Source organism: Pseudophryne corroboree, chromosome 2, assembly GCF_028390025.1.
Source record: "Pseudophryne corroboree isolate aPseCor3 chromosome 2, aPseCor3.hap2, whole genome shotgun sequence".
Lineage (NCBI taxonomy): Eukaryota > Metazoa > Chordata > Amphibia > Anura > Myobatrachidae > Pseudophryne > Pseudophryne corroboree.
Genome location: NC_086445.1, coordinates 638,310,853 through 638,338,450, shown reverse-complemented (window position 1 = coordinate 638,338,450; position 27,598 = coordinate 638,310,853). Strand labels below are relative to the sequence as shown.

The 27,598-nt window shown below is 45.2% G+C and overlaps 1 protein-coding gene across 2 annotated transcripts in view; it reads right to left on the bottom strand.

Annotated features, from left to right (window-relative positions):
• The window catches only part of LOC135041525 (cadherin EGF LAG seven-pass G-type receptor 2-like), a 407,444-nt gene that overhangs the window by 319 nt on the left and 379,527 nt on the right, over window positions 1–27,598 (bottom strand). For both annotated transcript variants that reach the window (XM_063954943.1, XM_063954944.1), the window contains exons 33-35: window positions 9,604–9,774; window positions 8,234–8,335; window positions 7,988–8,138 (exon numbers count right to left, since the gene is read on the bottom strand). In XM_063954943.1, the coding sequence (XP_063811013.1) occupies window positions 7,988–8,138; window positions 8,234–8,335; window positions 9,604–9,774 (424 nt within the window). The remainder of the gene's footprint in view (window positions 1–7,987; window positions 8,139–8,233; window positions 8,336–9,603; window positions 9,775–27,598) is intronic.

Genomic DNA, 27,598 nt, shown 5'->3' with positions numbered 1-27,598 from the left:
TAATTTACTTTGCTCCAAGACCAATGTGACAAACTACACCTAGCAAAGAGAGGTACATATTTTTATCTGTAATGTAACTGTATGTGAAACACTGTGTAAAATTAAAAATCACAACTTACAATCTGGCACATGGCCTTTAAAAAGATCTCTTTTCAATACTCCGCTCAAGGATGTGCATTTTTATAAACTATTGCTTGAAATGTAAGCCACCAATTTATCAGTGACCTCCTTTATAGAGTTGAAAGGACAGCACTGAAGTGGAATGTCACCCATCCTCACATCACACCAAATAGCCTGTTTAGTGCAACATGGACAATGCGCCAAAGCACTCATCCTAATTACCTAGTACAGACAGTATAAGCAAACTTGATGAAAAAGTAGCACAATGAAGGAAAAAGTAACCCACGTCATATATCGTTTTGCTTATTCTGCAACTCTATACCAATTCCTTTGCTACAAAAATACTAATCCTAGCTGCTTAGATATTAGTGAATGTCTTATATGCATTATGTGCGATGTGTGATTTTAAGATAATTCCTTTATGACCAAAAAACCCTAATTCTAAATACAGTATAGCAGCACACTATATGCAAACTGGAATGCAATACAGTAAAAAGTAACTAAATTAAGGAAAACGTGCACAGAACGGGAATCATGTAAACATTTTCACGCCATATGAGGTGTAAGAGGACACATCTGTACAGTACACTAATGTAATTCTGTCTAGGATACATGTTCTCTAGCTACAGTACACTGTTATAAACTAAATTACTGTAAGTTTGTGTATGCTTGTATGTTAGAGAATTTACATTGTGGTATGTTGGAGAATTGTGGAACAGATGTATTAAGCCTGGAGAAGTGATAAAGCAGTGATAAGTGCAAGCTGATAATGCACCAGCCAATCAGCTCCAGTATGTAAATTGACAGTTAGGAGCTGATTGGCTGGTGCGTTATCACCTTCCACTTATCACTGCTTTATCACTTCTTCAGGCTTAATACATCTGCCCCTTAGACTGTGAACTCCATTGAGGGCATGGACAGATCAGAATAATACCTAATCTCATAATAATACTTAGACTTTTTTGACTCTGTGACGAAAATAATAGATTAGGGGGGAGCTGTAGATGTAGCATATCTAGACTTTAGTAAGGCATTTGACACTGTCCCACATTGCAGACTGCTAAATAAACTTGAAAGCGTGGGGGTGGATTATAAAACAGTTCAATGGATAAGAACCTGGTTGCAGGATAGGAAACAGACAGTTGTAGTAAATGGAGTGCAATCTATGGAGGGAAATGTTACCAGTGGAGTACCCAAGGGATCTGTACTTGGTCCAGTGTTCTCTTTAATATCTTTGTTGGTGACATTGCAGGTGGTATTAAAGGGAAAGTATGCCTTTTTGCAGATGATACAAAGATATGCCACAGGGTAGACACACCGGGAGGGGTAAAACAAATGATTGATGACCTAGCTAGGCTTGAGAAATGGTCAAGAACATGGCAACTACAGTTTAATGCTACAAAAAGCAAACTCGTGCACTTTGGTCTTAAAAACCCAAAGGCAAAATATAGTATCAAGGGTTCTGTAATGGAAACTACTGAGGAGGAAAGGGATTTAGGAGTCACTATTTCAAGTGACTTGAAGGCAGGAAAGCAATGCAACAAAGCAATGAGAAAGGCAAGTCAGTTGCTTGGTTGCATAGGGAGAGGAATCAGTAGCAGGAAAAAAGAAGTAATAATGCCACTGTATAGGTCATTGGTACGGCCCCATCTGGAATACTGTGTCCAGTTCTGGAGACCATGGGAGTCATTCTGAGTTGATCGTAGCTGTGCTAAATTTAGCACAAGTACGATCAGGCACTCAGTCATGCGGGGGGACGCCCAGCACAGGGATAGTCTGCCCGCATGTCAGTGCCCCCCCGCCCCTTGCAGAGATGCAAAAGCATCGCACAGCGGCAATGCTTTTGCATTTGAGGAGCAACTCCTGGCCAGCGCAGCTCCTGCGGCTGGCTGGGAGAACCTCTTTGCTGCCCAGGTCGCAGCGGCTGCGTGTGGCATCACGCAGCTGCCGCGGCCCCCCCCCCCCCCCCAACGGTCCGGCCACGCCTGGGTTGGACGGACCGCGCCCCCTAAACGGCGGCTTAACGCCGCCGTCCAGCCCCCTCCAGCACAGCGACCGCCTCTGCCTGTCAATCAGGCAGAGGTGATCGCTAGGGAACAACGGCCTTCGACCGTACAGCATGTGCCGGCGCATGCGCAGATCTGACCCGATCGCTGCGCTGTGATAAACTGCAGCGAGCGATCGTGTCGGAATGACCCCCCATATCTCCAGAAAGATATAAATACATTAGAGAGTGTACAAAGAAGGGCAACTAAAATGGTGCATGGCCTACATCACAAAACTTACCCGGAAAGGCTAAAAGATCTTAACATGTATAGTTTGGAGGAGAGAAGGGAAAGGAGGGACTTTCAAATATATCAAGGGTCTTAAAGTTCAGAAGGGAAACATTCTTCTAAGGAAGACAAGTATTAGAACTCGGGACATACACTGAGACTGGAGGGGGGGGGGGGGGGGGGGAGGTTCAGGGGAAATTTAAGGAAAAATTACTTCACAGAAAGGGTAGTGGATAAGTGGAATAGCCTCCCATCAGAGGTGGTAGAGGCTAAGACTGTAGAGCAATTTAAACATGCTTGGGATAGGCATATGAATATCCTTACAAAGAATTAAGGTTCAAAAAGGGTTGAGATTACATAAAGGATAAAAAAAAAGTGGCAGACTAGATGGGCCAACTGGTTCTTACCTGCCGTCAAATTCTATGTTTCTATGTGAATCCCATACAGTGTTTGCTTCATAACACACGGCTGTCATGTTTTGCTTCCTATCTGTCTATATGCTGCATCTGTATACAGGGCTGGTTCTAGACCTTGTGGCGCCCAGGGCGAAAGTTTCCTGTGCCCCCCCCCCCCCTTGTGACCCCCTGTAGCTGTGCCCCCAATAGTAGTGCCCCCAGTAGCTGTACCCCCAGTAGCTGTTCCCCCTGTAGCAGTGCCCCCTTTAGTAGTGCCCCCTGTAGTTGAGCCCCTTGTAGCTGTGCCCCCTGTAGTAGTGCCCCAGTTGATTTGCACCCTGTAGCAGTGTCCCCATTATGTGCCCCCTGTAGATTTGCCCCCAGTAGCTGTGTCCCCAATAGTTGTGCCCCCTGTAGCTGTGCCCCCAGTTAATTTTCCCCCAGAAGCTGTTCTCCCTGTAGCAGTGCCCCCTTTAGTAGTGCCCCCTGTAGTTGTGCCCCTAGTAGTTGTGCCCCCTGTAGCAGTGCCCCCAGTTGATTTGCCTCCAGTAGCTGTTCCCCCTGTAGCAGTGCCCTCAGTATGTGCCCCCTGTAGTTGTGCCCCCTGTAGATTTGCCCCCAGTAGCTGTGCCCCCTGTAGTAGCGCCGCTTTGAAACCCTAAAAAAAAAAAAAACGAGATTACCAGCCTCGCTCCTGCTTCCAGACCGCTGCTGTTTCCGGGCACCGGCTCCTCTCTATGGGGGAGATGTTATGATCTCTCTCCCATAGCAGCGCCGCACTGACACTAAGGGTCAATTTTGACCTCTAGCGTCAGTCAGCGATGCTGGCTGCGTGCACCGGCTGCAGCCACGGAGCCGGGGTGCAGGGAGGATTAGTTGCGGCTCTTGCCACGGCGGCAGAGGCGCCCTCGGGGTAGCGGCGCCCCGGGCAAAAAGCCTGCTTGCTCGTGGCAAGAGCCGCTACTGTCTGTATATCCACAACATCATCCACTTCCCCCTTCCTGTGAGCATTATCAAGGCCTTAGACACCTTCTCTTAACCCTGTAAACCTCTTTCTTTGTGAACTTATCAGCTTTTACAATCTATAATACCACTGTCACCAAAATGTACCTCTCTTCTGACCTACCCTATCTGGTCCTCCTCTGTGTTTTTACTAGCTGTCAACAAGCTCATTTTAAAATTCCCACCACTTTGTAAAACCCTTCCCCTTCTAAGGCCTCATCTACCTTGATTTTACTGTACTTCCCTTTCCCTTGATTCAAAAGCCCTTTGCTATCAGCCTTCAAATGTGACCTCATCTGTTCTTCCAAGCTTCATGCAATCCCAAATCTTCTTATACTCATAGCCCTTCTAGAATGTAAAATCTTGCAATAATTAGGGAGTGTTTTAAGAGAGGAGGAGTCCCGTGTGCAGCCTCCTCTGTCCAGACCCTCTCCTCTTTGTTGGCAGCGCTATAGAGTCTGAGCTCTTTAGGGCTCAGACTCTAATGCGCATATCTCTGGGAAAATGGTGCAACGGCCATTTTCCTAGCAATTTCTCTACTGCGCATGCACAAAATGATAGAAAATGGTTGCCGTGCCATTTTCACAGTTATTTCTGCAGCGCTGCTGTCAGTGTGGGACTCTGAAGGGGTAAGTATTTAAGAAATGGGTGCAGCATGTATGGTGTTGGCCTCCCTGGACTGACTCTATAACTAAAAGATAAAAATAATGGTACAATAGCGTATGTTATAGCAGATGTATTTTTATTTTACGTGGGAAGCATTCTATAGTGCCAGGACACACATGCCAATTATCTTGTTTAGTATCATTTATACATTGTTATGTAATATAAAGGTTACCTATTTAATAATAATAAGATTGAGATTAAAGTGCAGTGATTTTGAATGCTGTCTCAGAATGTTTTCAAAATGAGTATAGATGGATTATTTTTGCCATTAATTATGCAATATTTTTCTAGTTTCAAGTACCAGTTTTAATAGACTGGTTCATTGAAGTACTGGAGGGTGCTGTCTCTATCTGCAAATTGGTGCAGGGTGTGCGGTTTGGGCCCTTCAGACACAGGGATCCATGTGTACAGCACACCCTACACCCACTATAGATACACCACTGTACTAGTTATTAAGACGAGACCAATCTTTAAAATTGTTGAGGGAATATATACTAAGTGCACATAGTTTAGACTTCAATTAGTGTGCTGTTCAAATTCATGCATATTGATCTGTGTAAATAAAGGTCAGATTATTAGGGTGTAGTATGGTTTGCCGGTGGTCGGGGTCCCGGCGACCAGCATACCGGCGCCGGAATCCCGACTGCCAGCATACCGACAGCTAGGCGAGCGCAAATGAGCCCCTTGCGGGCACGGTGGCGCGTTACGCGCGCCACGCTATCTATTCTCCCTCCAGGGGGGATGTGGACCCCCAAGAGGAAGAAAAGATGTCGGTATGCCAGCAGTCGGGATTCCGGCGCCGGTATGGTGGTCGCCGGGAGCCTGGCTGCCGGCAACCTAAAGACCAACCAGATTATTAATATGTTAGGTTAATTGCTAGATTTTCAATATATTAAATAATGGTGAGTTTCTACTATACAAAGCCTGTAGGGAACTAAATTATGCATGTTTTAATGGCTTCTGGGATGAAAGCTTAACTCTGACTTCACTGTGTGCCCCTTGCAGGCTCAATATACAGAAGATCTCTGTAGTGGATGCAACAATTCCATTACATTCCTTGTAGATTGACAAATAGCACAAACAGTGCAAGAAGGGATTAAACTATTCCATAACATAGCTGTCATTTGGTACCATTTTGATTGATAACATGTCCAGAGAACCTGTGAATAAAGACTTGTCAGTTGCAACTCTGTATGACTGAAGTATAATTGGCTACCAAGATAAATTAAATGACTCTCACTCAATTATCCTGCACTACTCCTCATGATTAAATTATGGTCACAAAAGCTCCCTATTAGCGTCACTTCCCCAATCTATGGCAATCTTCAGCGTCTTTCTGAATGGAGAGTCAAACATCAAAGGCGTGTGCGCTCATTACCCTCCATGATTAGAAAATGTATCCCAGTGGCTTAACCGAGTAGAAAAGAGTACAGAAGCTGCATCAGTTGTCCACAGCTTCCCCATTCACAAGTATAATTTACACGTCAAACTGCTTCCATTTTGTTTATCTCTGCAGTTTTATCTTTTTTCAAAATGTTTACAGTAACATTGGCCCTCATTCCGAGTTGGTCGCTCGCAAGGCGATTTTAGCAGAGTTGCTCACGCTAAGCCGCCGCCTACTGGGAGTGAATCTTAGCATCTTAAAATTGCGAACGATGTATTCGCAATATTGCGATTACACACCTCGTAGCAGTTTCAGAGTAGCTCCAGACTTACTCGCCATCTGCGATCAGTTCAGTGCTCGTCGTTCCTGGTTTGACGTCACAAACACACCCAGCGTTCGCCCAGACACTCCTCCGTTTCTCCGGCCACTCCTGCGTTTTTTCCGGAAACGGTAGCGTTTTTTCCCACACGCCCATAAAACGGCCTGTTTCCGCCCAGTAACACACATTTCCTGTCAATCACATTACGATCGCCAGACCGATGAAAAAGCCGTGAGTAAAATTCCTAATTACATAGCAAATTTACTTGGCGCAGTCACAGTGCGAACATTGCGCATGCGCATTAAGCGGAAAATCGCTGCGATGCGAAGATTTTTACCGAGCGATCAACTCGGAATGAGGGCCATTGTCCATTCTAGGCTGCTAAAGGCAAAACTATACTGCAAAAAATGATCAATGACAAGAGTAAAATGTACAGAGAATGCTCCCCCAAAGAAGAAATTAAATAACAAAAAAAAACCATTATTAAATTAAAAATAGGAAAAATATGTGGACACTTCCAATCTCACATACAGAGAGGGAGGCTATGAACCAACATTCTTAACCTATGTGGTTTGTATTTATAGCTTCCCTCCAAATTACTAATACACTTTATATTATGTAGACCTAGTAAGGTGTACGTAACTAAATGAGGTGCATACCAGTAAAGTTATGCAATCATATTGGATAACATAGTAACATAGTAACTAAGGTTGAAAAAAGACAATTGTCCATCGAGTTCAACCTATTTGTGATCTCCTATGCACGATTATTATAGGACTAGTTATTTTTATGTTAGGACAAGTTACATTAACTATAATGCTGCCTACACACCATAACCCTGAATATCTTTATCCAATAGGAATTTATCTAACCCATTCTTAAAGGTGTTGACTGAGTCCGCTGTTACTACTGTCTCAGGCAGGGAATTCAGTATTGTCCTTACTGTGAAAAAACCTTTTCGCCTCAATGTGCGGAAACTCCTTAACTCTAACCTTAGCGAGTGACCACGTGTCCTCTGTGCTGATCTTATAGAAAACAGGTCCCTCCCGAGCTCTCTTTATTGACCCCTTATATATTTGTAGATGTTGATCGTGTCCCCTCTTGCAAGCCTTTCCTCGTATTCCAGCGTCTCCATGCCCTTAATTAGTTTGGTCGCCGGCCTCTGAACCTTTTCTAGCTCCAGGATATCCTTTTTGTAATATGGTGCCCAAAATTGCACACAGTACTCAAGATGTGGCCTCACTAGTGATTTATATAATGGTAGTATAACACTCTCGTCCCTTGCATCAATTCCCCGTTTTATGCATGCTAATATCTTATTAGCCTTCTTTGCTGCACTCCTACTTTGGGTACAACTGCTTAATTTGTTATCTATGTGAACCCCTATGTTTTTTTCCAGTACAGAATCCCCTAATATTACCCCATTTAGTATGTAGGTGTTATTTTTGGTCTTGCCCCCACAGTGCATTACCTTACACTTGTCTGTGTTGAATCTCATTCTCGATTTTGCTGCCGATGCTTCCAGTTTAGTTAAGTCGTTCTGAAGAGACTCCGCATCCCCCTCGGTATTTATAGCCTTACACAATTTGGTATCGTCTGTGAAAATTGACACCATGCTCTCTAGACCTACTGTAAGGTCGTTGATGAAAATGTTGACAAAAACTGGTCCAAGTACAGACCCTTGTGGCACACCACTTAGTACTTTAGTCCAATTTGAAAATGATCCATTGACCACAACGCGCTGCTCCCTATTATCTAACCAATTACTGACCGAAGTGCATATTGTGCTCACAGTTAAAATAATGATATAGACATCAGGAACACCTACTCAGATTCAGAGGACTCTTTCCCAGCTGTATGTGTTCTGATGCTCATAGGTGTGACCCCATTTAGTTGTTCCTGGAGGGAGGGTTTGGTCCTGTGTCCAAGTTCATTATGGATTCGATTAATTAGAGAACGATGCTTCTTTTTCAGAATTCCTGCAATGAATAGTACTAAATGAAGCAACATACTTGCGTTACATACTTGATTTAAGTGGCTGAGTGACTTAACAGCTCTGTCTCTGACCATTTACCTTTTTGTGGTCGTGGTGTAGTTTGTTTAGGTGATCTTACTGTTTGGTCCGTCGGACACATCTCTACATTATCCATAGCCTTCTCTGACTTAACATTATCTACTGTATTAAAGAAAACAACCAGCTGTTACTGCTAACACCAAAATACTGAAGACACAACTTTCCCTCCTATTTTTCCTTGAAATATTCATGGGCACATTTGTAAAAATAAGTTCCCATAGAGGTGGTTTTAGGTACACTGACCTTCCTGCATAAGGTTGTCAAGAGACTCGTATCATTTCTCTGTGCACATTGGCAGAGAAATGTCTACAGTGCACATACTGGGGTTGGTCAGACTCAAATGCTTGGAGCCCCAGTTAACATTCTAAAGGGCCCCATACACTAACGCGACATGTCCGTCTGACATGTCACAGGCGATCACCCCGGCAGCCTCCCGGGGGGCAGGATCGCACAAGATACATCATATGCTGTCCTTTTGCATACGATGTATCTTGTTCTATCCCAGCCATGCCTGCGTGGTCGGACATGATTGAATGTGCAGCACATTCAATCTGGAGCATCCGATCCGATGCTCACGGGAACGCGCATCGGATCGGAAACACCTCCAAAATGTCCGATTTCATCCAATATATCGGGCCGAATGCCCGAAATCGGATGAAATCGGGCATTATCGTCCTAGTGTATGGGGACCTTAATACTATTGACTGACTACAGGTTGATCGAATTAAACTCACCTCATCTCCTGATGGTGTGCTCAGTTTTAACTTAATGATTGCAATATGAGTTTTGATTGTTAACAATAACTATAAATTGCAACACATAGCAACAAATATTCTGTAATTTTCCTAATAAAGCTAAAAAAAATGACATCAACCATCTGACTGGTAGCTATGGGTAACAGATGTTTTGGCTAGGGTGGCCAATCCCGGGATCGGCGGATTCCGAGATTTAGGTCAAATATCGCCCCGGGATTTAATACCAGGATTGGAAGCTCCAATCCCGGGGATTGCTGGATGAGAAGGCCCTTTGTGTATTTAATGCTGGGTAGCGCTGAGCGTCCTCAGGGTTCTCAACGCTGCCCAGCTCCCTCCTCCTGGCTCCCCCAGCGCAGCGTGACATGAAGTCAGAGGTCGCGCTGCGCAGTCAGCCAGCCGTCACCTGCCGCCGAGCCCGAAGGAAGTTTACCATCCACACGCCACCGCAGTATGGTGAGTTATGTGTGTGGTGCGGGGCGGGTGTGGACGGGCAGTACGGGGCGGGGAGACAGGAGGACACACAGGAAAAATGCCAATCCCCTATTGGCCACCCTAGTTTTGGCATATCACTTTAATAAATGTCTCACTAAAACAGCTATTTCAAAGGTGTAATACCTTTTGTGGAAGTTTGCAACATTTTCTCATTGTTAAGACTAGTGACAACTTCCCAGCTTGAGACCCCAGGACTATCTGCATCATCTTCATCCGCACTGTCAGAGGATTGAGTGGATGCAAAGGAGCAGCTGTGGTCATCATCCATTGACAAGTCGCTGTCTGAATCAGAGTCTTTAAAAAAGAACAGAGCAGTTAGTTGAGCATTTTCTGTGTGAAATAACAAACACTACAGTACTCAGAAGCAATAACAATTAGCCCTTGGTGCCGTTTCAACTCTGAAAACAGTTCCATCATTAACATTATGTAAATAAGAGTAGTAGGCTCTCAAACGCAGTCCTCAAGGCACCCCAATGGTCCAGGTTTATCCTTTAGGTATATCCATGGCTCAGCACAGATGTTTAAATCAAAATGACTGAGGTTCTAATTAAGGGGGACATTTACTAAGCAGTGATAAGAGCGGAGTAGTGAGCCAGTGGAGAAGTTGCCCATGGCAACCATTTAGCACTGAAGTAACATCTATAATTTGCATACTATAATATTATACAGAGCTGCTGATTGGTTGATGGAGCAACTTCTCCACTAGCTCACTTCTCCGCTCTTATCACTGCTTAGTAAATGTCCCCCTAAGTCACCTGTGGTCAAGCATGGATAAACTTAAAACCTGGACTGTTGGAGTGTCTTGAGGACCGTGTTTGAGAACCTCCAGTTTATGCCATTGATTGGTAGAACTATCAAGTGTATGATTTCCTATAACACATTGAAGTGCCTCAATCACTATCTGTGTTTCAGAGGTTCCCAATGGCATGCCCTGGAACCGAAATATATTCAGCAAAAGAATTGGTGCAGATTGCCCATGAAAAAGAAAAATACTTAGGGGCAGATTCAGATTTGCATGCTTTTCTGTTTTGCTGGTAGATTGTGTTATTATTTTTAGCACAGTGTATGCTCTCTGTAAGAGAAGTTATGGGCAATTCACAATTCAGGCACATCCTCACTTGCCCCTGAATAGGTGTAACTGGACAATAATGGAGCACTTGCACATAGGCTACGTGTTCTGAAGATATATGATTGCAGGCAGAAATGTGGGCTATATTGTGCTGAGAGAACACATGGGGCCGATGGAAATGCGTGCTGACAGTAATGATGGCTACTTTTACAAGTGGGTCCATTGTGGCCATATGGATGTAAGTTATACTGCATACGGCCGTTGTGTGTGACTCTATCAGCACTATATTGTGTATATTCCTTAAAAAAATAAGAATTTACTTACCGATAATTCTATTTCTCGTAGTCCGTAGTGGATGCTGGGAACTCCGTAAGGACCATGGGGAATAGCGGCTCCGCAGGAGACTGGGCACAAAAGTAAAGCTTTAGGACTACCTGGTGTGCACTGGCTCCTCCCCCTATGACCCTCCTCCAAGCCTCAGTTAGGATACTGTGCCCGGACGAGCGTACACAATAAGGAAGGATTTTGAATCCCGGGTAAGACTCATACCAGCCACACCAATCACACCGTATAACCTGTGATCTGAACCCAGTTAACAGCATGATAACAGAGGAGCCTCTGGAAAGATGGCTCACAACAATAATAACCCGATTTTTGTAACAATAACTATGTACAAGTATTGCAGACAATCCGCACTTGGGATGGGCGCCCAGCATCCACTACGGACTACGAGAAATAGAATTATCGGTAAGTAAATTCTTATTTTCTCTGACGTCCTAGTGGATGCTGGGAACTCCGTAAGGACCATGGGGATTATACCAAAGCTCCCAAACGGGCGGGAGAGTGCGGATGACTCTGCAGCACCGAATGAGAGAACTCCAGGTCCTCCTCAGCCAGGGTATCAAATTTGTAGAATTTAGCAAACGTGTTTGCCCCTGACCAAGTAGCTGCTCGGCAAAGTTGTAACGCCGAGACCCCTCGGGCAGCCGCCCAAGATGAGCCCACCTTCCTTGTGGAATGGGCTTTCACAGATTTTGGCTGTGGCAGGCCTGCCACAGAATGTGCAAGCTGAATTGTACTACAAATCCAACGAGCAATAGTCTGCTTAGAAGCAGGAGCACCCAGCTTGTTGGGTGCATACAGGATAAACAGCGAGTCAGATTTCCTGACTCCAGCCGTCCTGGAAACATATTTTCAGGGCCCTGACTACGTCCAGCAACTTGGAGTCCTCCAAGTCCCTAGTAGCCGCAGGTACCACAATAGGCTGGTTCATGTGAAACGCTGAAACCACCTTAGGGAGAAATTGAGGACGAGTCCTCAATTCTGCCCTGTCCGTATGTTAGGTAAGGGCTTTTATAGGATAAAGCCGCCAATTCTGAGACACGCCTGGCTGAAGCCAGGGCCAACAGCATTACCACTTTCCATGTGAGATATTTTAAGTCCACAGTGGTGAGTGGTTCAAACCAATGTGATTTTAGGAACCCCAAAACTACATTGAGATCCCAAGGTGCCACTGGAGGCACAAAAGGAGGTTGTATATGCAGTACCCCCTTGACAAACGTCTGAACTTCAGGAACTGAAGCCAGTTCTTTCTGGAAGAAAATCGACAGGGACGAAATTTGAACCTTAATGGACCCTAATTTTAGGCCCATAGACAGTCCTGTTTGCAGGAAATGCAGGAAACGACCCAGTTGAAATTCCTCTGTAGGGGCCTTCCTGGCCTCGCACCACGCAACATATTTACGCCAAATACGGTGATAATGTTGTGCGGTTACATCCTTCCTGGCTTTGATCAGGGTAGGGATGACTTCATCCGGAATGCCTTTTTCCTTCAGGATCCGGCGTTCAACCGCCATGCCGTCAAACGCAGCCGCGGTAAGTCTTGGAACAGACAGGGTCCCTGCTGGAGCAGATCCCTTCTTAGAGGTAGAGGCCACGGTTCCTCTGTGAGCATCTCTTGATGTTCTGGGTACCAAGTCCTTCTTGGCCAATCCGGAGCCACGAGTATAGTCCTTACTCCTCTCCTTCTTATGATTCTCAGTACCTTGGGTATGAGAGGCAGAGGAGGGAACACATACACTGACTGGTACACCCACGGTGTTACCAGAGCGTCCACAGCTATTGCCTGAGGGTCCCTTGACCTGGCGCAATACCTGTCTAGTTTTTTGTTGAGGCGGGACGCCATCATGTCCACCTTTGGTTTTTCCCAACGGTTCACAATCATGTGGAAGACTTCTGGGTGAAGTCCCCACTCTCCCGGGTGGAGGTCGTGTCTGCTGAGGAAGTCTGCTTCCCAGTTGTCCACTCCCGGAATGAACACTGCTGACAGTGCTATCACATGATTTTCCGCCCAGCGAAGAATCCTTGCAGCTTCTGCCATTGCCCTCCTGCTTCTTGTGCCGCCCTGTCTGTTTACGTGGGCGACTGCCGTGATGTTGTCTGACTGGATCAGCACCGGCTGACCTTGAAGCAGAGGTCTTGCTAGGCTTAGAGCATTGTAGATGGCCCTTAGCTCCAGGATATTTATGTGAAGTGATGTCTCCAGGCTTGACCACAAGCCCTGGAAATTTCTTCCCTGTGTGACTGCTCCCCAGCCTCTCAGGCTGGCATCCGTAGTCACCAGGACCCAGTCCTGAATGCCGAATCTGCGGCCCTCTAGAAGATGAGCACTCTGCAACCACCACAGGAGAGACACCCTTGTCCTTGGTGACAAGATTATCCGCTGATGCATCTGAAGATGCGACCCGGACCATTTGTCTAGCAGATCCCACTGGAAGGTTCTTGTGTGGAATCTGCCGAATGGGATTGCTTCGTAAGAAGCCACCATCTTTCCCAGGACCCTTGTGCATTGATGCACTGAGACTTGGCCTGGTTTTAGGAGATTTCTGACTAGCTCGGATAACTCCCTGGCTTTCTCCTCCGGGAGAAACACCTTTTTCTGGACTGTGTCCAGGATCATCCCTAGGAATAGAAGGCGTGTCGTTGGGATCAGCTGCGATTTTGGAATATTGAGAATCCAACCGTGCTGCCGCAGCACTATCTGAGATAGTGCTACCCCGACTTCCAACTGTTCCCTGGATCTTGCCCTTATCAGGAGATCGTCCAAGTAAGGGATAACTAAAACTCCCTTCTTTCGAAGGAGTATCATCATTTCCACCATTACCTTGGTAAAGACCCGGGGTGCCGTGGACAATCCAAACGGCAGCGTCTGAAACTGATAGCGACAGTTCTGTACCACAAACCTGAGGTACCCTTGGTGAGAAGGGTAAATTGGGACATGTAGGTAAGCATCTTTGATGTCCAGAGAGACCATATAGTCCCCTTCTTCCAGGTTTGCAATCACTGCTCTGAGTGACTCCATCTTGAATTTGAACCTTTGTATGTAAGTGTTCAAGGATTTGAGATTTAAAATTGGTCTCACCGAGCCGTCCGGCTTCGGTACCACAAATAGTGTGGAATAGTACCCCTTTCCCTGTTGCAGGAGGGGTACCTTGATTATCACCTGCTGGGAATACAGCTTGTGAATGGCTTGCAATACTGCCTCCCTGTCTGAGGGAGACGTCGGTAAAGCAGACTTTAGGAAACGGCGAGGGGGAGACGTCTCGAATTCCAATTTGTACCCCTGAGATACCACCTGAAGGATCCAGGGGTCCACTTGCGAGTGGGCCCACTGCGCACTGAACTTCTTGAGACGGGCCCCCACCGTGCCTGAGTCCGCTTGTAAAGCCCCAGCGTCATGCTGAGGACTTTGCGGAGGCGGGAGAGGGCTTTTGTTCCTGGGAACTGGCTGTTTGCTGCAGCCTTTTTCCTCTCCCTCTGCCACGGGGCAGAAATGAGGCGCCTTTTGCCCGCTTGCCCTTATGGGGCCGAAAGGACTGCGCCTGATAATACGGCGTCTTCTTAGGTTGAGAAGCTACCTGGGGTAAAAATGTGGATTTTCCAGCAGTTGCCGTGGCTACCAGGTCTGATAGACCTACCCCAAATAACTCCTCCCCCTTATAAGGCAATACTTCCATGTGCCTTTTAGAATCCGCATCACCTGACCACTGCCGCGTCCATAAACCTCTTCTTGCAGAAATGGACAGCGCGCTAACTCTCGATGCCAGTCGGCAAATATCCCTCTGTGCATCACGCATATATAAAAATGCATCTTTCAAATGCTCTATAGTCAGTAATATACTGTCCCTATCTAGGGTATCAATATTTTCAGTCAGGGAATCCGACCACGCCCGCACTGCACATCCAGGCTGAGGCGATTGCTGGTCGCAGTATAACACCCGTGTGAGTGTATATACATTTTAGGATATTCTCCTGCTTTCTATCGGCAGGTTCCTTTAGGGCGGCCGTATCAGGAGAGGGTAGTGCTACCTGTTTAGACAAGCGTGTGAGCGCTTTATCCACCCTAGGGGGTGTTTCCCAACGTGCCCTATCCTCTGGCGGGAAAGGGTATGATGCCAATAACCTTTTAGGAATTATCAGTTTTTTATCGGGGGAAACCCACGCCTCATCACACACTTCATTTAATTCCTCGGATACAGGAAAAACTACAGGCAGTTTTTTCTCACCAAACATAATACCCTTTTTAGTGGTACTTGTATTATCAGAGATATGCAATACATTTTTCATTGCTTCAATCATGTAACGTGTGGCCCTACTGGAAGTCACGTTTGTCTCCTCATCATCGACACTGGAGTCAGTATCCGTGTCTGTGTCTGCCATTTGAGGTAACGGGTGTTTTAAAGCCCCTGATGGCGTTTGAGACCCCTGGACAGGCACAAGCTGAGTAGCCGGCTGTCTCATGTCGTCAACTGTCTTTCGTAAAGAACTGACACTGTCACGCAATTCCTTCCATAAGCTCAGCCACTCAGGTGTCGACTCCCTAGTGGGTGACAACTCTATAATAGGCAATTGCTCCGCCTCCATCTCATTTTCCTCCTCAAACATGTCGACACAATCGTACCGACACACCGCACACACACAGGGAATGCTCTGATAGAGGACAGGACCCCACTAGCCCTTTGGGGAGACAGAGGGAGAGTATGCCAGCACACACCAGAGCGCTATATATAGACAGGAATACCACTATAAAACGTGCTTTTCCCTTTATAGCTGCTGTTATTATTAGAACTGCGCCAAATTAGTGCCCCCCTCTCTTTTTTACCCTTTTCTGTAGTGCAGGACTGCAGGGGAGAGTCAGGGAGACGTCCTTCCAGCGGAGCTGTGATGGAAAATGGCGCCCGTGTGCTGAGGAGATAGGCTCCGCCCCCTTCTCGGCGGCCTTTTCTCCCGCTTTTTGCTGAGTTCTGGCAGGGGTTAAAATACATCCATATAGCCCTGGGGGTTATATGTGGTGTATTTTCGCCAGCCAAGGTGTTTACATTGCTGCTCAGGGCGCCCCCCCCTAGCGCCCTGCACCCTCAGTGACCGAAGTGTGAAGTGTGCCTGAGTAACAATGGCGCACAGCTGCAGTGCTGTGCGCTACCTTGTTGAAGACTGATGTCTTCTGCCGCCGATTTTTCCGGACCTCTTCTTGCTTCTGGCTCTGTAAGGGGGCCGGCGGCGCGGCTCTGGGACCGGACTCCGAGGCTGGGCCTGTGTTCGGTCCCTCTGGAGCTAATGGTGTCCAGTAGCCTAAGAAGCCCAAGCTGGCTGCAAGCAGGCAGGTTCGCTTCTTCTCCCCTTAGTCCCTCGATGCAGTGAGCCTGTTGCCAGCAGGTCTCACTGAAAATAAAAAACCTAAAACTAAACTTTCACTAAGAAGCTCAGGAGAGCCCCTAGTGTGCACCCTTCTCGGCCGGGCACAAAAATCTAACTGAGGCTTGGAGGAGGGTCATAGGGGGAGGAGCCAGTGCACACCAGGTAGTCCTAAAGCTTTACTTTTGTGCCCAGTCTCCTGCGGAGCCGCTATTCCCCATGGTCCTTACGGAGTTCCCAGCATCCACTAGGACGTCAGAGAAAATATGGGGTCTATGTACTAAGTCTTGGAGAGAGATAAAGTCTACGGAGATATAGGGGTACATTTACTAAGCAGTGATAAGAGCGGAGAAGTGAGCCAGTGGAGATATTTCCCCATCAACCAATCAGCAGCTCTGTATCATTTTATAGTATGCAAATTATAGATGTTACTTCAGTGCTGATTGGTTGCCATGGGCACTTCTCCACTGGCTCACTTCTCCGCTCTTATCTCTGCTTAGTAAATGTACCCCAAAGTACCAGCCAATCAGCTCCTAACTGCCATGTTACAGGCTGTGTTTGTAAAATGATACGTGCTGGTTGGTTGTTACTTTATCTATCTCCTCCTGCACTTCATCTCTCTCCATGTCTTAGTACACAGACCCCTAAGTCAACTGAAAAATGAAGTTTCCCTAAGGAAGCAAAAGGTATCTTGTGAAACGCGTAGTGTGGTAGCTGGGCCTGCAGGAAATGTTTGAAACATGGTTTACTAACCGTAAATACCATCTTATGTTTGGAATATTGTAAGTGCACCTTTATTCAAGCTTCTTGTTAAACTGACCATACTGCACCATGATCTATGTTTTAATAAGTATTACAGAAATAAAAGATGCTGCTTTTAAAATGCTAAGGTATTAAAATATGGCTGCACCAATATTTAGTAAGTGGAACTATTTTATTTGCTGCAAAATTCATATATTAGTCACAGTTTGCACTACTGTATGTATTTTTTACAATGTATGCTTATTATTAAGTGACATGAAGAACAATCACCTGTAGTCGAATATAAATTGAATTTCCCACTTTTAGTTTTAACCCGTAATATAAAAAGTTGAGCAAATAACAAAATTAGTTTAAAAAGTTATTTTGGCAACATAGAATATTGTGTTTTTTTTTTTATTTTTTAGAATTATTATATTTTATTCATATGGTGCCACAAAGTGTCCATAACGCCATATAGGAAAATTACAATGATACACACAAAAAATAAATTTCTGCACGTTCAAACACAGTGTACATTTGTGCAATTTGTGTTAGTTTATTATAATAATGTGTTTCTGTGATTTTATTTTTGATGTTTGTAAATCTAATATGATTACATTTTAATTGATAAAGCCAGTTCTTATAACCCATTTTGTTAAGAAAGAGCACAATTACACCTTTATACATAAAGGGATAAGACTCAAACCTTTCAGATACATCAACGGAAGTTGTTCATAGCAAACAGCTTTTAGTGATCATTTGTCTACCAGAGTCTATAAAATGATCGCTAGAAGCAGATTAGTCAGTAGCTTCTCCACTTTTATCTCTCTATATGGTTTGCTACATCTGCTTCACCTTGTCAGAACGGTTTCCTGGTTTGAAAAAGAGAGAGCAGTTTTGCGGATTACTAATTAAAAACATTAGTGATCTATGGCTGGTAAATTGGTAAAGTGTTGAGAGGGTATTACACAAGGAACCAGGACAATTTCTTAATTCCTGTCCCGTATATTTCTGTCCAAACCTATTTTATTGACAAGCTGTTAAATTTGTTTGTTGACCAAACAAATTTTTCTGATAAACTTTTTAACAGGTTTAAGCAACAATTTTCAAGCAAAGCAATACCATGAGCTCAATGTAATAATGGAGTTCATGTGTCTGTAATGCTGTTTTCCAATCATTTAACGGGTGGGCCTTAGAGAACCAAAGAGTTTGTATATATTTGTAAAATTCAGCCTTGTCTAAATGTTGGTATATTTGGGGAACAGACATAATGCAAGCAATGAAACATCTGTATCTCGGGCACAGGTGTAACAAGGATGGGGCAAACAGGGCAAGTCAGATTTGGGTTGTAGCCTGCAACCACCTGCCTCCACTGTTTCAGAGTGGTTGTCATGGAACTCCTGCTAGTGCCGCTGCAATATTCACCTCACTCATTCAGCCCAGAATTTTCCTGGCTCAGACTCTGGGTGGGGAGGCGGGTGCTGGCACGGCTAGGCTAACATACTGTATTTGGAGACAGTGAGTGCTCATACTCGGATTAGCGCTTTAGCCTACAGTATAGGAGGACTCTCTGACCATCTGCCCACGTCCTGACTTCCCCATTTCACAACCAGTCTTCAATAAGACCAGACCCAACTAGTGCTACTGCTGGGATTTTAGGGGCTCCCGACAGGCTGGGCTGTAAGCTCGAGAATGTCTCTTCAAATATTCTTATTTAATGCTATTCTGGTGACAGCTACGGATCTTTAATACAGTTACTTAAAAGCCACGGTACAGCTTGCTAATTACTGGCAGTCCAGATGATCATCAAGGGAAGGCAGTGGCGCGGAGCCCTCCTAGCAAGACAAGCTCTGCACCTTGAGGCTCCCCTACCTGCAACTGTGACTTCAATGCTAGCCAGATCTACAGGGAAATGAGGCATCTTCAGAACTCCATTCTCCCCAGTAGCCAGTATGCTGCCATAAACACATGGCAGTAGCTGTTATGTCACTAATACCCCTTTTCTAGTAAGATACAGGTCCAACCGGGGTTATTGAACATGGTTTCAAGCTGTGTCACAGCGGCTTGAAACACCGTTCACACTGCAGGCTGGACCCGGGTTATCCCCAGGTATTAACCAGGCAGTGGCGGAAGTAGTGATTGGTGGGCCCAGGTGCAACAATATGCTTTGGGCTCCCTCCTCCAAACCCTAATCATGGACTCTTTGCCGGAGCATACCCAAAAAAGGATGTGGTCTTGTAGGGAATAGGGCATGGAATTGCAACACACAGGGTATTCTGTATTATTCATGTAAAATGCAAAATAGTCTTCAATCAAGTTAGAATAATCCTGCTATGACTGAAGACTTATTTGCATTGTACATGAATAATACTGATACCCTGTGTAGTGTTCACTCTAGATTGAAAGCAGAGCAGGGCGCTGAGGTGCGGAGAGGGCATCCCTGTGCTCACCTTCGGCATGCGCTCTACCGAAGAGGGGGCATGCCTGACCAGGGAGAGGTGGTTCGGGGGACTTGCCCGATGAGGTTACCTTGACGATTGGTGGGCAGGCTCATAATATTGTCCAATTTTATATAATATTTGGCTGTAACAAAAGGCAGTTTGTCCGCTGAAGGGCTGGAGAGCACTACAATAATGAGTATCTGCCAGGAACAGTGAAGCAAGGTGGAGGTTCCTTGCAAGTTTGAGGATGCAGTTACCAAATGGAGTTGGGGATTTGTTCAGGATTAATGGTGTTCTCAATGCTGAAAAATACAGGCAGGTACTTTTAAATCATGCAACACCATCTGGGAGGCATTTGATTGGCACCAAATTTATTCTGCAGCAGGTCAACGACCGCAAACATGTAGCCAATGTCATTAAGAACTATCTTAAGTGTAAAGAAAAACAAGGAGTCCTGGAAGTGATGATATGGCACCCACAGTGTCAGGCTCTGGAGCCTTACCTCCAGCGGGTTACCGTCCCGCTGGTTGGCGCGGCTACGGCGGCAGGGAGCTGCTGGCGGCGGGTCCTCCTGGACGGATGTGCGGCTGCCAAGGGCCGGGGGCCGAGGGTCTGGAGTGCAGGGCGCTGCGGCGGGGATCGCTGCGGTAAGGTCCTCTGGTGGTGACACAGTATAGTGTGTCAGAGACAGAAGCTGGCTAAAGCTGTGTGCTAACAGCTAAGTATGTCTCATGCGCTGGGGGCAGCCATGTTGGAGACCAGAGTACTACCAATGAAGTTCCCAATCTGTGTTCAGCCAATCCTGCGTGTTCTCCCCTTACAAAAGGGGGCTGGCTCAGAGGGAGAGTGCCAGTGCTTCAAGTTACCTCCTTGTGAAAGGTTCTCCAGCTCTGTGCTCCCAGGTTACTTCTGGTTCCCTGGTCCTGGTTGCTCTCATCCATCGGTTACCTAAACGCTACTGCAGTCCTGCTGTCTAAGTCCGTTGCCACTCGTGGAAGCGCTCATGGGGTCCGAGGTCGTAGAGGAGCTCCAGGTGCTAACGGCGGTTCCCGCAGCAGTCTTCATTTCTTCAAAGTCCAAGTTATTCAGCCTCGCCTTTCAATCACAAACTGCAGTCTTAATTTCTTCAAAGTCCAAGTTCTTCAGCCTCGTCTTTCAATCACAAACCACAGTCTTCATTTCTTCAAGGTCCAAGTTCTTCAGCCTCACCTTTCAATCACAAACCCCAGTCTTCATTTCTTCAAAGTCCAAGTTCTTCATCCTCGCCTTTCAATCACAAACCACAGTCTTCATTTCTTCAAAGTCCAAGTTCTTCAGCCTCGTCTTTCAATCACAAACCACAGCCTTCATCTCTTCAAAGTCCAAGTTCTTCAGCCTCGCCTTTCAATCACAAACAACAGTCTTCATTTCTTCAAAGTCCAAGTACTTCAGCCTTGTCTTTTAATCATAAAACACAGTCTTCAGTTCTTCTTTACCGGAGTTCTTCAGCTTCACTCTTCAAGTCATTTAACCATAGACTCTAATTCTTCCAGTTTCTTCAATTTCTCCAATATTCGTGTACAGCCTGATTATTCATTAAAACTACAGTTATCTACCTACGAACTCCTCCTTTTCTATACGCCCTCCGGCCAACGTTAACACTTAGTTTGGCTTCCAGCCCATGAGGAGGAATTACATTCAGCCACCTCGTTTACTCTCCTCACAGGTAACTGTCCCTTCAGTTAAAACACAGTTGTCGGAACCCCAACTTCCGCCGAGCGTGACAGTAAGCACTGGCCCAATGGATCCAGCAAGTGAGCAGGCTACCGGGGGCGATGCCTCTGTGGATATTCTGTCTCGTCTAAATAAACAGGAGGCCATGCAGGCACAGATTGTACAGTTCATGCAGAATATGTCCACTCGTTTGGATTGTCTTCACACAGCCATTTCCACATCTCGGACTCCAGTTCCAGCTTCCAATCCGCCAGCACCTAATCCTCTAGTGTCGATTCCAGTCCCTTGTTTACAACTACCGCCACCCAGTAAATTTGATGGTAGTCCAAAGCAATGCCGAGGGTTCCTTAATCAATGCGAGATCCACTTTGAACTTCACTCAGCTAACTTTCCGTCTGATCGGACCAAAATAGCATACATCATTTCACTTCTGACCGGACCAGCTCTGGATTGGGCTTCACCCTTATGGGAGAGAACTGATCCCATACTCTCGAATTACCCGGAATTCGTGGCAACATTTTGTAAAATCTTTGACAAGCCAGGCGGACCACCTCTGCCTCTTCGGAGATTCTGCGTCTGCGTCAGGGAACCCGTTCCGTCGCCCAGTACGTGATCCAATTACGTACTCTGTCTTCCGAAGTGGTCTGGAATGAAGAGGCTCTTATTGCCGCCTTTTGGAACGGTCTCTCCGACAAAATTAAAGATGACCTGGTCACTCAGGATGTGCCAGTTAAGCTCAATCAGCTTATTTCTTTATGTAACAAGATTGATCTAAGATACAAGGAGCTCTGTCTTGAGAGAACAAGGTTCGAGCGACCCAAACCTCGGGCCTGTCCCACTCCTAGACCATCCTCAGCGTCTACTGAAGAACCCATGCAGGTCAACCGCTCTCGTCTCACCAATGAGGAACGTCAAAGACGCAGACAGGGCAACCTCTGCAAGTATTATGGGGCGGCCGACCACTTTGTTAAGTCTTGTATTCAACGACCGGGAAACTCCCGCTCCTAGTTTACGCAGGAGATGTTAAGCTAGGAGCATTCCCAAAAAATTTACCAGGAAGGAATCACTGTTGGCTGTATGTCTGGAACTTCCCTCTACCTCCCTTCATGTTACAGCACTTTTGGATTCTGGAGCTGCAGAAAGTTTCATTACTTCCGCCTTAGTCCGACAGTCTGAAATACCAACCACTCGTTTGGAGCGAGCTATCTCTATCACTGCGGTTGACGGAAGTTATATCCCTGAAGTTATATCACCCACCGTACAGTTCCTCTGAAGATGAAAGTTGGTATTCTCCATTCTGATGTTATCTCTTTCCTGGTAATTCCCAACGCCTCTCAAAAAATAATCCTAGGATTCCCGTGGTTGCAGGAGCACAACCCCCGCTTGGACTGGCAAACTATGGATGTACTCACCTGGGAGGAGTCATGTTCTCAAAGCTGTTTATCCACCGTCAAGCCACTCTTTACCCTACACTCCACTGATCTCCCAGATGCCTATCAGCCCTTTCTGGACGTGTTCAGTAAGCAAGGGGCGGATACCTTGCCTCCAAAGTTGGGACTGCCCTATCGATTTACTGCCTGGTAAAACACCCGCCAGAGCCCGAACGTACCCTTTATCTCTCCCGGAAACCCAAGCGATGTCTGAGTACATACAGGAGAATTTGGCCAAAGGGTTCCTTCGCCCTTCCTCTTCTCAAGCCGGGGCAGAGGGGGATTTTGTTAAGAAGAAGAACGGGGGCCTACGGCCTTGCACCGACTACCGGGGCCTCAACGAAGTTACAGTTAAGAACAGATCTTAAAGGGGCTACCATTTTCATCAAATTGGACCTACAGGGAGCTTATAACCTTATACGCATTCTCACAGGAGATGAGTTGGAGACTGCGTTCAATACTCGCAACAGACATTACGAATATCTGGTGATGCCCTTTGGCTTATGCAATGCTCCAGCAGTCTTCCAGAATTAGGTCAACAAATTATTCCGAGATCTCCTCTATAAGTGCCTGGTTGTGTACCTGGAAGATATTCTAATTTTCCAAAGATCTGAAAGTCAGAGAAGTCTTGAGACGTCTAAGGGGAAATCGACTCTTTTGTAAACTAGAGAAGTGCACGTTTGAGGTTCCCTCCATCCCTGTTTTGGGTTACATCATTTCCGGGAGGCAATTACAGATGGATCCTGCCAAATTCCAAGTCCAAGTCTTCAGCCTTGCCTTTCAATCACAAACCACGTCTTCATTTCTTCAAAGTCCAAGTACTTCAGCCTCGTCTTATAATCATAAAACACAGTCTTCAGTTCTTCTTTACCGGAGTTCTTCAGCTTCACTCTTCAAGTCATTTAACCATAGACTCTAATTCTTCCAGTTTCTTCAATTTCTCCAATATTCGTGTACAGCCTGATTATTTATTAAAACTACAGTTATCTTCCTACGAAGTCCTCCTTTTCTTTACGCCCTCCGGCCAAGTTAACACTTAGTTTGGCTTCCACCCCATGAGGAGGAATTACATTCAGCCACCTCATTTACTCTCCTCACAGGTAGCTGTACCTTCAGCCAAAACTCAGTTGTCGGAACCCCAACTTACGCCGAGCGTGACACACAGAGCCCTGATCTCAACATCATGTCTGGCATTACCTGAAAAGACAGAAGGATTTGAGCAAGCCTACATCCTCAGAAGATCTGTGGTTAGTTCTCCACGATGTTTGTAACAACCTCCCTGCCAAATGCCTTCAAAAACTGTGTGCAAGTGTACCTAGAAGAATTTATGCTGTTTTGAAGACATTTAATTTAGATTTCTCTTCTGTTCATTCACTTTGCATTTTGTTAGTTTATAAAAATAAACTATTAACACTTCTATTTTTTTTTTTAAAGCATTCTTACATTGTACACCCGCCTAAAACTTTTGCACAGTACTATATTATTATTATTCTTTATTTATATGGCGCCACAAGGTTTCCTCAGCGCCCAATTACAGAGTACATAAATAATCAAAACAGGAAAACAGTGACTCACAGCTGAAGACAATATAGGACAAGTACAGGGTAACTAAACAGCTACATCAGCAGAAGACACTGAGGTAAGTATCAGGGTGGCCGAAAACCGCAGGATTTGGGGCAGTGTGAGGATTATTAAAGTAAGAAAAGAATGAGCACATAATGGAAGTGGGCCCTACTCGTGAGAGCTTACATTATATATATATATATATATATATATATATATACTTATACATACACACACGTATGTGTCTCCCGCTATTCCATAGACTGGAATGGGAGCTAGCATGTGCATGCACCCGCTTCCCATTCACTTTTACGAGACCTGGCAGTGATGCAAACAAGTGTGCGGTATGACACGCTGCGTTCACATCGTGGTCCTGCACGCTGCTAAAAGCATCAAAACTGTAGCGGCACACATCTGTATATTAATATATATAGCAAGGCACATACATATATACATTTACTTATTTTCAGAACATACTTTGCTGGTAGATGGCCTGGCTTGGTCTTGTAGCTCGCCGGTTTCGGCAGTAAGCAGGGAAGGCTCCTCACTCACTGCAGCAGGCTCCTGTCCCTCCTCCCTCATTCTAGTATACAGTGCACTGTAAGCAGATACTAGGGAGTGGGGACTAAGACAGCTGCAATCCTTTGCAAGTGCAACAGTGCTGACGTGAAGGGTGATGTTTGATCTTATTACCCTTCATTTAAACTGATGATGATGCTGCCGGTGCTGCCCCCGACTCCCTTGCCCGCTGCTCCTCTCCTCCGGCATTCTTCTGCTTTGTCACAGGCTGCGACAAATAATGAGTCAATGTGACTCATTATATGCCACTCGCTGTGGGCCCTTTTACTGCGGTGGGCCCCAATGCAATGCAATGGCTGCACTGCCCCTAGTTCCACCTCTGAACCCAGGACATCAACTCCAAACGTCAGTGATGTTGTTCTCTGTATGCTTTTAGCATGACCTGAGTCACTGCCTTCACACCACGGTCTGCCTGGGTAGTGAATGTGCTTACTGTTAGTTTAAATGCTGGATTTTTTTTTATTTGGGGGTGGGGGGTTTCGGTACAGGTCTCATTTATTAAATGTAAATGGTGCTCACTCAATCCCTGGTGGTATTGGTCACTAGTGATGTGGTGGTATTGTTAGAATAAACCACAATGAAACAAAAAAAAAAAAACAATAAAAAACCTAAAAACCACAAACAGTGGCTTCATGAGCGGGCATGTCCTTGTTGGCAGGGGCAGACTGGCCATAATATCTATCAAAATATTTCCAGACAGCCAATGACCTCATAGAGCCACCAGGTTGATTTTTTTTTTTTTTTTTTTTTGCAAGTTTTGGTGTCATGACAGATTTGTTGGATTATGCACATAGACTCTCATATGTTTGGGAATCATAGGTCATCATAGGAGGAGGCAATGACCAGATGCTTAGCTCAAGGCTGCAGCCAATATAACATCAAGGAGCTCTGTGACCACCTGCCCAGGTCTTGACCATTTCTCAGTCTTCATATGACTCCCATGCGTGCCGCTGTAACACTCACAGTACCTGGCCAAATCTTTGATTTCCTGGACCATCTCTAGCACTGATAAAAACTCAGGATTTCTTCCATCTTACAGGCAGACTAGACATAAGCAGGTCCAGTTCAATTTAACAAGCGCCTTTGACCCTCCACAGCTATATTTTTGCCTTACCGCCCTTACAGTCCTACCACCTTAACCCACTGCTCTCACAAACAGTGTATGTGCGAGGAAACATTGTGATATACATAATATACCAGCTGCCTAGAGGAGTTTAATAGAATCCAAACCACCTGTTACTGAATGTGCAATTCACTGCAAACCCTTCACGTGGTTGTCACTGTTTGACCCTGAGAACCTCATTTGCTCTCAGCCCTTATTCAGTTTCACCAGGTCAGTCTACATGGGTTAAACTTTCCCCAACCTGCCTTCCCTATTAGAATAGACTGCTTATTTAAAATGTCACTTCTGCAACAGTGTGTAGTAATATTATTATTATTATTATTATTACCATCATCATCCTTTATTTTTATGGCACAAGGGTCAATGTTTATGAACATTGCTGCATCATAGCCAAAATTAGTAACATAGTAACATAGTAATTGAGGTTGAATAGAGGCAAAATGCCCATCGTGTTCAACCTGTATTCTGTATCAAGTTGAGTTGATAATAATATACCAGCTGAAGTAATGTTTTATGACTAGTTAACAACTACAAATCATGTTACATCCGGATTAACAACATCAATATTTAAAATGTTATAATCTTAGATATCATTTTCAATCAGAAATGTATCCAATCCTTTTTTAAATGCATTTACAGAGTCCGCCATTACCACCTTCTCTGGCAAGGAATTCCAAATCCATATTGCCCTGACAGTGAAGAACCCATTCCAACGTTGCATATGGAATTTTCTCTCCTCTAGCCGCAGCGAGTGCCCACGTGTCCTAAACAGAGTTCTTTTAATAAATAATTCCTCTGATAACTCTTTGTAATGTCCCTTTATATATTTGAAGATATTAATAATGTCTCCTCTTAGGCGCCTCTTTTCCAGTGTATACATATTCAACCTAGTAAGCCTTTCCTCGTAATCCAGTCCCTCTAGCCCTTTAATCAAATTAGTAGCTCAAATCAGAAGTAGGGTGGCAGAACCCAAAGGTTAGATGGTCATGCAGGCAGTGGGCAGGAGATTGTGGTAATAGCGAAGGGAAAAAAACACATGAAGGTGGTATTCATCTTTGTCATATGGATGTTTAGCCTTGTACTCATGCTCCATTAATATTTTTTTATTCAGTGTGTATTTACTGGAGTGCCAATATCAGATTTTTCAAGTGGGGCCATTTTTGGATTTGTCCCGGGAACCAACAACCTTAAGGGGGGTACTCACGGAGCGATTGCTGCTTAAAATCTAAGCAATCTGACTAGATTGCTTAGATTTTAAGCATGATCTCTCCGTGTGTACCCCCCACAGCGATAGCGATGCGCATCGCTAATCACTGGTGCTAGATTGTCGCGCTGTGTGGACCGGGGGGAGAGATGTGTGCTGAGCGGTCCATATCGGGCCGTGAATATGACCCTTTAGTTACACCTCTGATATCTGGAAATAGGTCAATATAATATTTTGTACATAAGGAGGCTGAACAACCAGTGGCAAGGGTAGCAAATCAGTCTAAGCACAAGAACAAAATGGTGCATATTTCAAAATAAATCCATAACAAAACATGGATTCCTTTTCCCACCTTAAACAGATACTTCAGTGCTATAAAGTTGTTGGTCTTTCATCTGTGGGCTGTTGATATTTGTGTGTTGTGTGTTAACCCAGTAAAAGATTTTAGAAATGTGCCCTCAATATTCTATTATTTTGTCACTGCCAATTAATTACATGGGACAGTGGTTTTTGCTTATAAAGAAAAGGGAAGTCTTGATAAAGTGACAGAAGTGAAGTATG